Here is a 16,888-nt window from a genome sequence, read left to right as displayed (position 1 = left end):
AATTTATCTTTTAATAACTACAGATGAATGTCTGCCCTTAGATTATATTTTCTTTGTTTGCTCTCTTCGCCAGTGTGCTTCTTGGTTTCGATCATAAGGTACCTCGTGTTATCATTGCTTTACAGCTCTTGCAATGCCTAAACAAACAGCCTTCAAAAGGCAACAAAGAAAACATCCACACATTTACAGCACTGCAATATGCTTTTCTTGGGTCCACAGTTAAAAACGTTTGAGAGATTTCAGAATTGTAATGTAAAACTGCCATGCTTTTTAGAATCTATTAATCAATCATGTCAGGTCATTCAGCACATATTTATTTTAAAATCCCTAAAACCTCCAAAATTCATTAATTTAAAGTTAATCAAATTCACTGTCCCTGGACTGCATTTAAGCTAGATAGCTCAGGAGCCTCGCATATATTCATAACAGAAAATACAGTGATAGCAAAATAGTAAATATATCATTACTATTTACTTTATTTTAATATAAAACAGTAAATCATTCCAACTTTTACAGCAGTTTTGTATTTGTTGTTGAGAAAACTGGAAGCATGACTTGGTTCTTTTAGAGCTATTATCTTTGGAAGTAAAATACGCATTTGTAGAGTTGTGTTAGACTGGAGAGCTTCATTGAGGGCACAGAACGCTATGATGCAGCTGAAGTGCATCAATGCAGGCTAATGAACTGCCTCTGTCCGATTATCCGATGTGCATTCCTCTGTAGGACATGAAAGGTTAAAATATTTCTTGGGAGAAAACACTCAAAACCAGGTCAGGTGCTCTGGAGATTGTAGAACAAGCCAGTTTCAGTGCTCCTTGATAACAGACTTCCCATAATTTGGATAGTCTACAGTTTTGGGCCGTGGGAAGCAGACAACATGGGAATAGAGAAAATGGGAATGAGAAATAAAAACTTCTGTCGCAGTGAGGAGCACCTTTCCACAGGTCTCTTATTACAACAGGAGATTTGGGGACATTGTGTTTGATTTCTGTGCTTTATATAGACTCCTGTAATACAGCATTATTATAGCCTCAGCTTGTATTTCTGCTTATATTTGTATTTCCCATTTTTAAAATATTTCATTCTGCATGAATATACAGTATTTACTCCAAAATATAGGTCAGCTGATTTAGGACAGATACAGTATATACAGTACTGTAGATATACAGTATCTGACACTTTGCCAGACATAAAAAGAAAAGTTCTGGTACTGTATGTTTTCTTTTCACATGTTTTAAAGTATGAACTGTGAGACTAAAAATGCAAGGAAAACAGACTTTTTAGAATTTCTCACTAAATATATTTACATGACATACAGTTCGCCATCAGTGCAATACATAGGAATGTTGCATAATTACCCCAATGTTAAATTCTTTCTTTTCAAGGAACAGAAATTAAATGACTGAAGCTGATATAACTAATATGTAAAGCAACATGTACAAAGTGGTTAACAGCTTCGCACTAATAAAAAAAATAGAAGATTCTCAGAACTAGCTCATCAACAATCAGTTATGTAGCATTGAAAGTTGTAAAGCACAAATATTTGTTTCATATGGATCATGGATTGCTTTTTTGTACAAACAGTTTATATAACTTTGGCAGTTTCTTAGGAACAAAGATATTTCTATATATGAAACAACAATATCAAACTGTCAGCAATGTTATGTAAGCTTGCCTTCAAAGCTCATTGTCACAGTGATAATACAGAAAGGCTGGAATCCAGTGACAAAAATAGTTTCCACCCTTTCTCTTTAAACTGGTAACACAGAAGAGCTGTCTTCATTGTTTTCAGCAGATATAAAATTACAAACACCTACAGTATATAGGTTAACATAGCAGTCATTGCCATATTAGAAAATGTTCTGTTTAGGTCAGCTCAAAGTACAAAGAAGTGGAATAAGACCCAAGCTAATGGTCACTGTGATATACCAGGAGGTAACATCCGAAAACAGAACATGCCAACGAGAGGTGATATGTACAGTAACATGTGGGACTGAAAGACAACTGTGCAAGTGAAATGACTGAACGATTAAACAATACAAGGATAGAGAATGATTTACACTCTAAACAAAATAATCAAGCAAATTTTAAAAGATACCAAGATCACCATTTGATTTTTTTGTCTTTTTTCTGGTATGGCACTTCATCTGAACAGTTATCTGTTCAAAAAGACTAAATTTAGTACAAAAAGGTATTTAATATTTCTTTAACATAACTCATAGAATATAGTACTTAATAGTAAGTATAGGTAAACACTTGTACATATTCCAAATCGACATTCCAACAGATGTTTATACACATGCACTAAACAAACAGAACAACCCCTCCTGTCCATTCTCTCCAAGTCAGATGCTGCTTATCACGCCCTTCAGGTAGTTTCTTCAGTAGACCGTGAATCTGACTTGAGGCGTACAAACTCTTTGGCCACTTCATCATTGGTCCTCTGGGAGAGTATTCTCAGAATGGTTAATCCAGTCTCATCCATGCTGATGCTCTTCACCAAAGGATACCAGGATGCAGAGCTTCCTTTTTCTGCGAAGTCTTTTAATTGGATAACTGTCATTCCTATAATACGGTCTTCTCTGGCGAAGCAATAATCCTTCACAGAGAGATGCAACTCGTAGGCCTCTGGCCCGTCCTCATTGCTCAGAATGCTGTGTGATTAGAAGGAAATGGGAAATATAACTGAAAACACCACAGTCTAATCTACAAATTCAGAAACAATCTTAGTTTCCCTCCGGAAAGCGATAAGCTCAGATATGTTACAATGTTGGCGAGGAAGTATAGAATATTGGAAGACGCTACCACATGTTCCTTATTGTTTTAGTATGCTGTGTCAAAATCAGGAATCCTAGTTTACCATGTCATAAAATCTACATTCACCTTTTTAAAATATCTACTCTTTTTCTAAATGATTTATCCAACACAAAGTCATGGGTGAGCCAGAGCCTATCCCAACAAGCAATGGGCGCAATGATGCCAGTCCATCGCAGGGCACACACACAGATGCAGAAACACACACCAGGGTCACTTTTTTCCCAGAAACCAATTAACATACCAGTATGTCTTTGGAATGTGGGAGGAAACCACAACACCAGGCGGAAACCCAGGCTAATACGGGGAGAATATACAGTACAAACTCCAAGCAGACAGCACTCCGGGAATTGAACCCAGAGTCCCAGCACTGCGAGGAAGTTAACCACTGAGCCATTGTGCAGCCCTATTAAAAATATTGTGTGCGTTATTTTATAATAGTGATATTACTGAATAATTGACAGAATTTATTTGTTACAAATGGGAGAATTCGCACTTATCTATTAAACAGTACATAAAAACATACTATTGTGATAGCAGTCTCCAGGTCTTTTTGTGTGGACTATGCCCACCTTTACAGTACAGTCTTTATCACAGAAGCAACAACACAAAGGCTCAATTTGCCAATGATTTGCTTTATACAACAAAATAAGTGACTGCATGGTCTTGACATGCATGTCAAGCTCTTCACAAGAAGGCAAATGATACAACTCATCAGCAGTAGTGGAACTGTGCAGAGAACTGTTTGTACCTGTTAACACTCAGATTTATAATCTCACAATACAAAAGTGACAATACTACTTACAGTGAAGAGTAAAGGAAATTGGTTCACTGACATTCAGAAAAGGAATCTTATCTTTTTACAGTTTTAGTAAAATCAAATCTTGTCACTGAAAAAGCAATTTTCCTACATCAAACAGGTTTCTACGATCCCTAATCATAATACGACATGTTAGAGGTCGATCAGAAAGCAGGCAAGAAAATGACAAATATTTCAGAAATTAGAAAAATTCAGGTACGGTGAAATGCAAGTTCACCATGCAAGTTATTGTCACGGTTTAGTTCATGCGCACACAATCATTTACAATTTTCACAGTAACCTGTAAATCTCCTGTTTTCTTACCTAATTTTGGAATAGCATTTGTGAATACAATTCATTGCTATCAACTATATATCGACTATATCTGGGACTGAAGCTCTTAATACTTCCGCCACTGAAGCACAGCCCACACCCAGGTGATATGTAACAGTCAATCAGCACAGCTGTTCAGGTGAGAAAGTGGGACACCAGTTGAATTAAAAAGGAACTTTATGGAGACCAGATTGTACAAACCCAAAGTGGAATTTAACCAGGAGAGCAGGATTAACACTACTCTTACGAACTGTACCATGAGATCTCGAATGACAAAGGAGTCAGGCCTCATTTTCATTAAATTTCCAGGTTTCAAGTTTCCTTCAGTTAAATGTCTCAAATGAAGGAACCTGAGCCTCCTGCTGCATACCAGTTATCATACTGTGGCACTGTTTTGGGAATTCTGGTAGAAAAACAAAAGCACTTACTCGTACCACAAGAAGGAATGTGGTTTGTGTAAGGTACTGACCAGCCTTGCTTACTTTCTGAGGTTTTGTCGAGATCAGGTGACAGCATTGCTGTTTCTCTTACGTACGAGGTGATGTCTGAAAAAAGCAGAGCTAATGCCTCTGTGCTGAACTGTGTGTCTCATAAGAAAGGTTCATGATTTACATTCTGCCATCACAGAGATCCAATAACTCCATCTTTTTTTTAAAAAAAAAAGAACGTTAAGAGTGTTCAACTTACAACTGGAATGTTTCGTTGTATTTCGGGGACCAAGTGTTGCTTTTTGTCTTTGTGCCGAATCTCCGTTTTCTGTCGCTGAGGTTGGGACCCACGGCACTGACCTCCACAAAGGGGCGGAACATGGCGTTGGTCTGCCAATTCAGGTCATTCACTGCTACAACTAGAGGGAAGACACACAGCAGTGTGTAAGGACCCAGGACTGTTTTGGATCATTAACATGTTAATACAGTGGCTTGTACAGGCTTGACATGGCTCATCTGTGGTCTTGGAATAGCAGTTTTCATGTTCCAAGGAACAAGACTGCAGCCCTACCCTGGGATAGAGAGAGACGCTGGAAAGAAGGAGAAATGTGTATTTTAATGCATTTTTTAACATAGCATACTGATTCATTAGTCATTTCTCTTGATGAAAAAAATGTTCAGGTATATTCTTCTTCTTAATGGCCCTATTTAAAGACAAATGAGCTTCCTGGAGAAATGGGCCCAACCTAAAAGCAGAAAATGAACAGGCACATAATCAGCAAATAAGAGGATTAAAACTTTGTTCATTGTCATTGGAATTTTCTAATGAGAGCAAAAAATCTGTGATACTTCACTGAAAAACATTCTGTTTTTTTTTTACTCTTAACTTTGGCTATTAAAAGGAAGACTGATATACTGTACAGTATATACAGTATTATATACTTTGTTTTGGTGTTTTATTTGTGATGTTCAAGATGTATATATCGTAGTATGTATTGTAGTATATTGTACTATTGTGTATTTATATATTGTCAATATATTTTATATATTGAACAATTTGCTCAGCATATATGAGGGGATCGAACAGGTCAGAATTAAAGACAAAAGTAACATCCTAGTTTTAACCCAATCCCAGCTTTAACACAACATTTCTGACAGACTCCAAATACAAACAAATTAAAAAAAAACATTTGAAAGATCTTACTTTTCACAGTGACCCTGTGCTCTCCAGTTCCTGGGTGTGTTATCAGATCCACATTAACTGACACTTCTCCCACTGATCCATTAGATGAGTGTCCTGAATGATACAAAACAGAAGTGAACTAAATAAAACACAGAATTTAATAATCAATAAACCAAAATGCTCTTTACAGAAAACATATCTACCAGTCCAGCTAAAGATTAAAAATGAAAATCGTAATACATCAGATTAAGACATTTTATCTGTATTACCAGCAAAGCTTTAAAATCATCTTAACCTCTACATGTTGACCTTACTTTGAATTGTATTGACTTGTGATACAACATGTCTTGCTCCATTTTGAATTGTTTTTGAAGCTGCAAAATAATAAAGCATTGCGAAGAGTTTTAATTATGATCACCCCATAAGAAGGTTAAACAGACTCGCTCAAAAAATACAAAAATAGAAGAATACTGAAGGTCACATTTTATTGAAATCTGAGTAGTACCCACTCTAGGTGACTAAGAATTCAATAACATTGTATTTGGAGTTGTGCGTCTTTATCTTTCATAGCTCTGAACTAAAATGTTTTTCTGAAATGCTGTCAGTAAAACCAAACAGAATTTTAGTGCAAGAAGAGAATGGAATTCTCTTAAGGTTATCCATCTTTCTCGGATGGTGACAAACATCATTACGTTTAGGACACTGTATTTTGCTACAATGAAAAATACTTTCAGCAGTTCAAATTCCTGTCCCTGTTCAGCTACTGAAAATAAATCTGTATCATGCTTCAAAACAGTACATACCAGGATAACATACTGCATAAAAAAGTTCCATTTTATTTGTATCTTTTTAATTGAAATTCTTCTAATTCCTTGCCACTCATCAAGGCCTGCAAACTGCACAGCTTAAATGGGCTTTGTTTTGTTAAAAACTGCTGGGTATTTATAGCAGTTTATACCAGGATGCCAAAAAAATTAAAGCAATCTTAACAGTTGTGTTGCATTAATATTAATTTCTGCTCTGATCTGCAATTTATCTGGAAGCACTCATTTACTGTTCCCAGTGGTTATGTCAGAGCATTTCAGTATGAATAGCTGAATGCCTGAATGCCAAACATGATATACAGTAGCACAAGAGAAAATATGAACAAACAGAATCAAACTCTCACTTAGTGGCGATGAACTGTAAGATACTCACATTGTCTAATGTCTGCCAAAAGACTTCTCATTAATCTGAAGATAATGAATCAGCACACTTTCTAACTCATGATAACAGTCTCTGATTAGATGGAAAAAAAATCTACAAAATTAATCATTTTGGGAATGGTGGATAGCAGACAACACTTTTAAGCTACTGACATTGTATCCTTACTTTGTAAAGAAAGAAAATTATACATTACATGAATGAAGAATTATATGTTTTGAAATAACCTAGATTGTAGCAGCCCTGAAGACTAAGTATCAGCTGACTGCATTCAGGAATGACTTGACAGAAACATTCAGTTTTACAAATGATAGTCTCATTCATTGGTGCTCAGATGTAGTTTATAGGAGAACATTGTCCAATTTGTGATGATATACTGTACATGTATATGCACATTATCACTGCTGGTAGCAAAACACTAGTATAGGTGCTGGTGTGAATGAGGCAGCTTAAGGAAACACAGCAAATATTAAAGAAATATGCGACAACTACTAAAAATCAAGTGACTATACAAATGAAAACAGAGATTTTCCTTTGTATTAGTATTCATTTCTAGCTGATAATAATTCATTATTCATAATTCATTCATTCACTTTTTACTTAAGTACTACAAATTATATTATTTATTAAGTGGCAAATATTAGTCCTTGACTAAAAAAACGATGAAAGTACAAGAACACAGATAAACTGGGTCTCTAATAAACTATAACTGGTAGTAGAAAAAATACAAACACTGTACAACATCTGTGATAGGGTACTTATTGCAGACAAGTCAAATTTAAATTCTTAAATTTTATTAGAGATTATATAAAGTGGCTATGTGAGGTTCCCTGTGGTTTTCAATTTAAGGTCATTTCCATTAAATGTTTTCAAATTAAACTTAACTTATAAATAGTATGAATGGTACAGTATATTTACCATGGGAGACCAATGTGACACTGTAGTTCCTAGAACCAAGTAACTGCTTTCTAACCTAAACCATAACATAATGCCACTACCTTCGAATGCCTCGGCATTGGCGGGGGTCAAGGATGCAATCTGTTTTAGAACTTCTATTTTCCTTTACTAATTTTCTTCCTGGAGCTTTTCTTAAGCACACCGAATTGCTTCCGGCCACTGTAGCAACATTAAATCTAATTACAGTAATGTGTTCTGTGACTAATTGGATGTGGCACCTGTCTTCCTTACAGAAAGAAACAACAACAACAACAACAACAACAACAACACCAAGAGAAGTCAGGGATCTCCTGTTCTTGTCCAGTTGACAGTGCCTTACCCCTAACAGATTTGTGGCATGGAGACAGGGTGCAACCTTATTTCACCTTTGCTATAGCATACTACCATCACGGCATATAGTAAATACGCTATACTTCAATAAGTTATAAGTTATAAGTTTTACTTCAATATTGCTATTTTTACTTTTATAAAATTGCAGACCATTAAAATCAATTTTATTTTATTTTCCATAACTAGATTGTCTCATTCATTTTGCCTTCCCACTGTGGTAATGGATTAATTTAGGTGTTAAGAAGAAGGCATACTGTATATTACACTCTTAATTACCAAAAATATCTTATTGAGGACAGATTGTATAATGTTTTGAGTGATACATATGGTTACACAAAATGTAATAAATGACAAAGTATCAAAAGTTTTTTCATGTATTTCACATGGTGTACAAATCAATGAAGCAAAACTCTCCAATCAAATCAAATGTTGTGTGACAGACCTCACCCTTCATTAAAGTTTTTCAGGGAATCTTAACATATAAAAAACACAGGACAGTGCAGGAGGCTTCATTTTTGAGATCTTGCTGGTTATACAAACAAAACAACTTTTCAGCTGCCTCCCCAGTCTACCACCACCTACCAACTCTGTGAGGCCTTTAATGCACCAAACACAGTCATCACGGCTGTAGGAAAATGTGCATTTACAATCACCATCACCAATATACAAATTAATCAACTAATCATCACCCGGTGAGTCTATTTACAAATAAAAAAGGCCTTCTGCAGCCTTTAGTGGCAGGTATGCTGTCATTACAGTCTCCTCAAAGACCAGCTTGCCACATGTTGTTTATGAGTTTATGAGGCTTTGCTGGATGCTCCATTTTAGAGGGGTTACATGGGGGATTAATATATATTGCGCAAGGAGCTATGGATTTTTATTGGCTCTGGTTAGCACAAAACAAGGATTTTTAAGAAACGTCATATTCAGTGATCCCTCTGACGTGGTTCTTAAAGCCCATGTCTCATTTCTCACTGCAGATGGTCTGAACACACACGGTAACTGAACAGTTTTAAAAGCTCAACCTCTAAGGGGTGTTGTTTACAGTTAATGCATGATTAACGCAATTTAACAGAGCGTTTTTTTACTGTCACTGTTGACATGGTTTGATATACTATTATATTTAAAGCTATTGTGGAAATAAACACAGCAATAAGAATTCCTCTGATAAACAGAGGTGTTATTCATGAACACCTGAATAACTGAATTTTGCCAATACATAATATTTCAAAAGCCAATGGAAAGAAGAGTTGAGAATCAATTCCTACCATCAATTAAGGAATACTTATAACTGCATGTAGTTTTATCTTTGTATTTTACAAAGTAGGTCTGAAACATTTCAGAGCTTAATTTTAGCCCCACTAATACTCAAATATAAAACATCATACAAATATATTGCTACAATTTGGGGTTATGAAACAAAGAAATATCAGAAATACATGAGCAGATTAATCAATAAGTCAATTAAATAATCATAGCTCCCAACTTGTGAAGATTTTTCCAAGAATATATGTGAGTGGTCGGTAAAAGTACTTTGTTCTGTGGCACAGCTTTGATAAAAATGAATAATAATTCAAGTACACTGGGTTTATTAACAAAGTACACACACTAAACTACATACAGTAAAACATACAACACACAAGTTACATGATTACAGACAAGGCATCCAAGAAGCCTACTGTATGTCCTGACCATATAGAAAAACCCCAGACTGCTACCAAGCATTCAATTCTGATATAATGCCTACAAAGACCAAAAGAGAAAGCTTCCGTCTAAAATAAAGAGGATTCGACCTACAGTTAAAGCTTATGCCTTTCTGTCCCTTGAAGTCCCTGCTGTCTGTCTTTTTTCGCTTTCTCTCCCTATCTTTCTGTTTTATGATGTTGCCTGGACTGTCGAATGACACTTAACCATTTACCCAGAACTTAATTAACCACGGTTAACCGAGGTAAATTTTATAGGTGCTTGGATCACGGAATCTCAGATCTTATATCTCAGGAACTTCTCCTTGCTTCAGAGCTCTGAGAACTCGATATGTTGACAATAGTCAGGTGTTAGCCATTGTATACAGATTCTTCAAAGCACTTCAGTAGTCACTTACAATAGTTGTAAATTTATATGTGAAAAAATATAGACATTTAAGATGGAGACATCTAGAGACATCTTCTTAATTACCTGCTAATAAATAATTACCTGCAGTAAGGAGAACCATGAACAACAGAAAATTATACTGGGTGTGAAGCTAAATAATGCTTTTGTTAATGCTCAGTTTTATACAAATCCACATCTCATAGTATTATTATTTCTGTTGCTGTAATGCATTTGACACAAATTTAAACTCTGTTTAACTCTACTTTCTGTTAAATTCTAATATAAAATGACCTGCTGAATATAAAGGGAGAGCATGCTTAATATTTCAGTGTGAAGTATGAACCAGGGTGCAGTCAGGGTGGAGGGTGAGGAGCAAGAAAAGATGTGTGCCTTTTTTTGGAGAGAGTGTTTTTGCGCAGAGAGTAATCCGTCCTTCGGATGAGACGTAAAACGGAGGTCCTGACTCTCTGTGGTCATTAAAAATCCCAGGGTGTTTCTCGAAAAGAGTAGGGGTGTACCCCGGCGTCCTGGCCAAATTTCCCATCGGCCTTTATCAATCATGGCCTCCTAACAATCCCCCTCTATAAATTGGCTTAATTACTCTGCTCTCCTCCCCACTGATAGCTGATGTGTGGTGAGCGTTCTGGCGCACTATGGCTGCCGTCGCATCATCCAGGTGGATGCTGCACATTGGTGGTGGTGGAGGGGAGTCCCCATTGCCTGTAAAGCGCTTTAGTGTCCAGAAAAAGCGCTATATAAATGTAATTATTATTATTATTATTATTATTATTATTATTATTATTATTATTACATATTTGATTCATGTACAGTAATTGGCACATTTTCTAATTCAGCTACAGTATTTCAAAAGTATTTACCTCATAATTGTAGTGGAAAGAAAATGCCACCAAAACAATAACTGAGACAGAAAACTCTTCTCTTTTACTGTTTTCCTTTAAATTCTTCACTTCAGCTTTGCTGAATGTGCCTGCCTGTTTTATTTTAGTCACTGCTGTGCTACAGAACTAAAAATAAAAAATGCCTTCACGCATCTCTCCCACTTCGCAGATGAAGTGGGAAGACATGCTTGCGGTGGGGCTCTGTAAGCTTTACAAGTTTTCTTCCCTTCTAAAATGACCATTTTTATTATAATTGAAAAGTACTCATAATGTATTTTGTAATGTTTTCAATTCTTGATTACTAAAATAAAAAATATGGCTACTAATGTAATCATATCCTTCATCCTCACAGAACCCCACAAGTCATTTAAAAAACTGTGGATGCTCATTAAATTTACTGGATAAGAAAACTGAATCACTAAAAACTATGAAGTGACATTTAAAGAACAGTGCTTTTTAAATGTCCTTTAAGAAAACATAATCCATTGTGCAAGTCTAGGCATGTACCATTAGAGAACGTTATTCCACAGATTTACAGTTATTCTTCAAGACTTTCATTTTTGTGCGCTTTTTATTTCTTGTAATGAGTAATCTGTTGGGCCTCTTTTCCCCTGTCTTCTTCATGAGGAGTTCTCTCTTCCACCCACCTAAAGAGAACAACATGCGCATTCCCTTGCAAGTTTATGAAATTCACAGAAATAACCATAGTGCAAAAAGATAAAAATAACTTCAGGTGTGAGTTCTACTGATTTCCGCTGATAAAACATGTTATTTATCCATCTGTTCTTCAGTGTGGAATTAACATCTATTTGTTCCTTCTTTGCCTGTATGCTAATGCACTCCCCAACTTGATATCTGGTATCACTTGATAGAAGCTGCTCAGTGTGTTTTCGTTTGTAAATTAAGATATAAGGCGATTGTGAACTCAAAAGGAACTATTCCAATGTTATTGATGATAAAACATTTTAAGACTAGCTCCATCTTGATTAAAGTGAATAAATCCTTGAATCTTTTTCACATCTCTTGTTTTATTCAGTATGATTCTTTTCTATTGATCCCTGCTTGGCTTTCCCTGCAATTCGTATGAAGGTTACTTGACTGTCTTATTTGTCATCATGCAACAAAACAAAAATAAACTCAGAAAGGCCCCCACTCTTTCCACATGCTGCTGATGGCTTTAGCAGGCAGAGCAACATTTTCAGTCACAGACAGGACCTCAAAGTCATCATGTTAATAAGTACAGAATTTTGTCCTCAATAAGAGTGTTATTCCACTGAGAGGTTAAAAGCTAAGGCACCCAACTCCCACTGTAGCAGGCGACAGAGCTGCAGTGGAGAGTATTTGTTTTTTGCACACATGCTTTTGCAGAGAATGATGAATAATATTTTCAAGTTTGTAAATTATATAGAAATATATTAATAATATATATGGTAGTCATTTCTAATGTTCAATTCCAAAGCCCATGTAACTGCCATAAATATAAAGCAATCATGGATACTGTATCGACATACTATACTGTAGGTATTGACATCTCGTACATCTCCAGAAAAGACAGTTACTAATCTATTAGGTGTAATATAGGTTGTTTCCTAAACTAAACATTATCTGCTGATATTTTTTCTAACTTGACTTGATGTCAGATCATTTTGGCTAATTTAAATGTCTAGTGAGTAAATAATTTAAGATAATTTAAAAAGGAATCTAACACCTGAACCTATTTAACAATGTGTTCTGTTTATAAAGTGGAGAAAAAACATGAAATACAGTCTTGCTTGAAGCCCGGCTACAGTCTATTGAGCACATTCATCCTTAGTGATGGATAGACCTGCTAGTTGAAATGAAGGAAACAATCGCTACAAAAAAGAGGCAAGACAAGGCTACACAGCGCTGATGAGCTCCACTCACCTGGTGAAACCAGACTGTATCTGCTGAACGCTTTGGCATCCTGCTTATCTATAAAGTTAGTGGGATCAATAACCTTCTGTGATGTCAATTCATTTTATATCTAGAATTGCACCTAAATGATTACATTATTACTGATTAATATATTTGTATATACGAATATTGACCTTTGCATAGAGTGCTTTCTTTACAAAAAAACAAGCATATGAAAAAGTCAGAAGAAGCATGTCTGATGTTACTGTATGTGCAGTATGTTACTAATTGCACCTGTGAAACACAGTCAGTAGCTGACATGAAGAATGATTCTACAAAACATCATCAAATTAAATCAATTCAATCTTGCAGCATACTGTATACACCACCTATGGTTTGCAATAGAGAACTAGGTGAAAAACCATAAATACAGAAAATAACCATAAAAAATAAAACTATGATAAGATTGAGCTTAACAGAGAAATTCGAACAAATACTATTTTTGTCTTCCATTGCTTCTAATGATTCTGATTGTAACTAGGAACTCCAGTTATCCAGTTACTGTAACTGTGATTGCATCTTTAATTGAAACGCTAGTAAGCAAAACACGTTTTGAGCCATTACTGTATACAGCATATGGCATTGGGACTATATACTGTATATACTGTATAAAACAAAGCTTCGTAAATAATAATGCAAATCTAAGGCTTCTCTTCGATACAGCTTGAAGTGTCTTTTATATACAATAACAGCGGAACATGTCACAACGTGAACTGTAGGTAATAAATCCACTGTTATCATAATTAAAATACAAGTTTTTCTTTATTTCGTGTAGAATATGCACGTGCATGACAAAGCAACAGGGGGCATCATTATAGTTTTGAGTCAGTGATGTATAAAGCTCTCAGTTAAAGACCTGAAGAGCTGCGGTACCAAAGGAGATGCAAAACGGCACTAAAGGAAAATGTTCATTATAGAAAAAGCACGGAAGCACAGATGATGATTAATTAATTAACCATCTACTAAACTTAATGATCCGGAAGGCAGACAGCAAGTTTCAGTTTTTATGACAGAATGTTTCCGTTTTTTTTTATTGGCTGGTATATACTACAGTCCAATATATCTTGCGTCTCTACTGAATAAGGTTCCACCCGGCTGCACAGAAGATGACTGAAGAGCTTGAAGCCAGACTACACTGAGGGCTGTGCTCAACTTGCTTTAGCTTGCATGGATTCAGATACCCTTCTCTATACCATCAGCAATGTTTTTGTTATCCTGCTGCCTTTAGATCAGGACAAAACCATATTTAAGGGTGGATTTTCTATTAAATAAACAAAGTAATCAAGTTTTAACGGGGTCAACCCCAGATCTCACAAGCACAGAATACAAGGCCTTGGAATGCCCTACGGTAATATCATCAGTGAAAAGGGCAAGCTGCAGGAATAGAGAGCTGCAGCGGTTGTGGATACTGTGCTGCCACATTTTGCATTAATAAAAGCAGCTGCAGCCGCAGCACACGGATGAGTTTTTGTCACAGCTGTAGTCAGTCTGAAGGACGTGTCAGGAAGAAGGCAATACAGTGGAGACGAAACGAAAACAATGATTATTGCAGTGGGATCAAGGGACTTGTATTCAAGAGCAACTGTGAGAGGTGTCTTATCAAAAATGCATGAAAGTTAAATTGTTCTTAACATAACAAGGGTAACAATCAGAAAAAAAGCAACGTCTGCCTATTAATTATCTGCAGTAACCCATAATGATATTCATTTGTCTCCTCTGAGGGTGCTTGCGTCTGTTTATTTTTTATGAATGTTCACTGTGGAGGAGAAATAGCAGAAACTCATTCACTGACAGCAATGGCAGGAGCTTCTAGAGAGGCTTCCGAATCAGGACTCATGAGTGGCTGATATGGCAAGAGCCTGTGCTCTTGGATTGCAGATTGCGTGGAGGTTGTTATTCAGACTGGCTATGCCATTTGCTGGCTGCAGCTTGGCACTTATGCATTCGGCTTACGTCAAGTGCATCCAGACCTGCTCCAAGAGGGTCAGTGCGTCTGCAGGTTTTATACTGTAGGTCTCCTTAGAGCAACAGCACCTGAAGAGCTCGAACAAACACTTAAACAGATCCAGTTAAGACAGTAGCCATCTGGTTGAGCTTGGTGGGAGCTGAGTTGAAATAAAAACCTGAAAATTTATCAGCCCTCCAGGACCAGGATTTGACATGCTTGGCATAAGTGCTGGGCAGGGGGGAGCTGAATGATGGGAATTCTCATGTTATTGATCACCAGTTAAGGCTGCTTATGGCCTGGCGCCTGTAGGAACATCTGTTCATTCTACATTTCTCAATACTATCATCTTTGCTAAGGTATGTGAAGAAGCTAAGTTAACATATCCTCTTTAAACACTGATTAGTTACAATAAAGCAATGAACTTTAATGCAGTATCAGCTCCCGCTCACACAAAAACTTTGAAGGGCAAGAGGTCCTAATGTATGTTGTTTATTTTAGAAACCTCTTCCCAAGACACAGCTGCAGGGATTAGCAGTGCAGTTTGGCACCAATAAATGTAATCTATTTTGCAGAGACAGAATCAATAGTGTATACTGACTGAAAGAGAAAATGTTCAGCTTTAGTGATGGGGAGAAAAATACAGAGTTCTATCAGGTTCCACTGCCTTGCACGCCAGCAGAACTTTCTTTAATTCGATCAAAGACTGGATTGCAGTACTATCACTAAAAAAATGAAATGGAATCTCAGCCTTTTCCAACCTGCCTAAGTTGCCATTAATATTGAAGCTCTCTTCAGGATTTTGATATGGACGACTGGTCACAATGACACCAGCAAACATCTGTGAGACAGATTTGAAAATGCCATGCTCCACAGGAAGCAAAGTACTGGAAGCAATAGCATTAGACTAATGTAGAAAGATTTGTGAAAATGTATGTATTCTCATATCTAACAGTTCAATGGATTTGGATGTGTAAATTTTGGCATACACACATACACATTTGTCAGAGAAAATCCTTTTATTTCTAAGCCTGTATCCTAATGTGTTGCACCATTGGGTCAAATAGATTGTAGCACTGTGAAAAAAATATTTTACGCAGGATATGATTAAAAACTAAAACATTTTTACATTTTTAGAGATATTTTATTCAGGTACATGAAGCATTTATGGTAAATTTATGTTTAAACTGCAATTTTGTATTGACACAAGAATCTATTGCTTAAATGTAACACTACTCTAAATTAATACAACTGATCAGAAAGTAATGTGTGAAAACGTCACCAAATGATGTATCCTTCATCCTAAGCCTGCTTTATAGAATAGCCTTTGCATTCTTAATGCATGTATTTCCATGCAAATAGCATGCAGTTCTTAATCCAAAGGAATGCATTACCTTAAATGCCTACCTCCTGGTCTTAACTATTCATTGTTTATGTGTTTGCTTTCAGGTTTAACAAACTATTTTCCATTTTCAATCCATCTATCCATTTTCTAACCACTTAATCCACTTCAGGGTTGCAGGGGAGCCGGATCCTATCTCAGGAAGCAACAGATACCAGGCAGGACATACCCTGTCAGGACAATAGTCCATCACCGAGCACACATAGACAGAGATACAGTATAGACACGCACACAAATTGTCACACCAGGGACAATTTTTCCAGAAACCTATGAACCTACCAGTATGTCTTTGGACTGCGGGAGGAAACTATTCACCCATCAAAACCCCACACAAACGTAAGAAAAACATACATACTCCAAGCAGACAGCACTCTAGGACTGAAAGTAAAACCAGGATGCTTCACCTCTTTCTGGCTTGAATAAAACAGCCACAGTTCATCGTATTAATTTCACAAAGCACTGTACTTCAAGGAATTAATCCAGATGGATCTTTAAGTCATAAAATGTAATGCACAACACACAACACACTGCAGCTCTACAGTATTTAACGTACTGTATAGCTTCACAGG

The 16,888-nt window shown here is 36.4% G+C and overlaps 1 protein-coding gene across 1 annotated transcript in view; it reads right to left on the bottom strand.

Moving 5' to 3' along the window:
• Positions 1 to 1,277: 1,277 nt before the first annotated feature.
• Positions 1,278 to 16,888, bottom strand: part of unc13c (unc-13 homolog C (C. elegans)) — a 141,785-nt gene continuing 126,174 nt past the window's right edge. Inside the window, exons 31-33 of the mRNA XM_088640914.1 lie at positions 5,579 to 5,671; positions 4,634 to 4,793; positions 1,278 to 2,654 (exon numbers count right to left, since the gene is read on the bottom strand). Of these exons, the coding sequence (XP_088497040.1) occupies positions 2,369 to 2,654; positions 4,634 to 4,793; positions 5,579 to 5,671 (539 nt within the window). The 3' untranslated portion in view covers positions 1,278 to 2,368. The remainder of the gene's footprint in view (positions 2,655 to 4,633; positions 4,794 to 5,578; positions 5,672 to 16,888) is intronic.

This window comes from Lepisosteus platostomus, chromosome 7 (genome assembly GCF_059453375.1).
Source record: "Lepisosteus platostomus isolate fLepPlt1 chromosome 7, fLepPlt1.hap1, whole genome shotgun sequence".
NCBI lineage: Eukaryota > Metazoa > Chordata > Actinopteri > Semionotiformes > Lepisosteidae > Lepisosteus > Lepisosteus platostomus.
The sequence above is the reverse complement of the archived record's forward strand: the minus strand, read 5'-3'. Positions and strand labels throughout refer to the sequence as shown.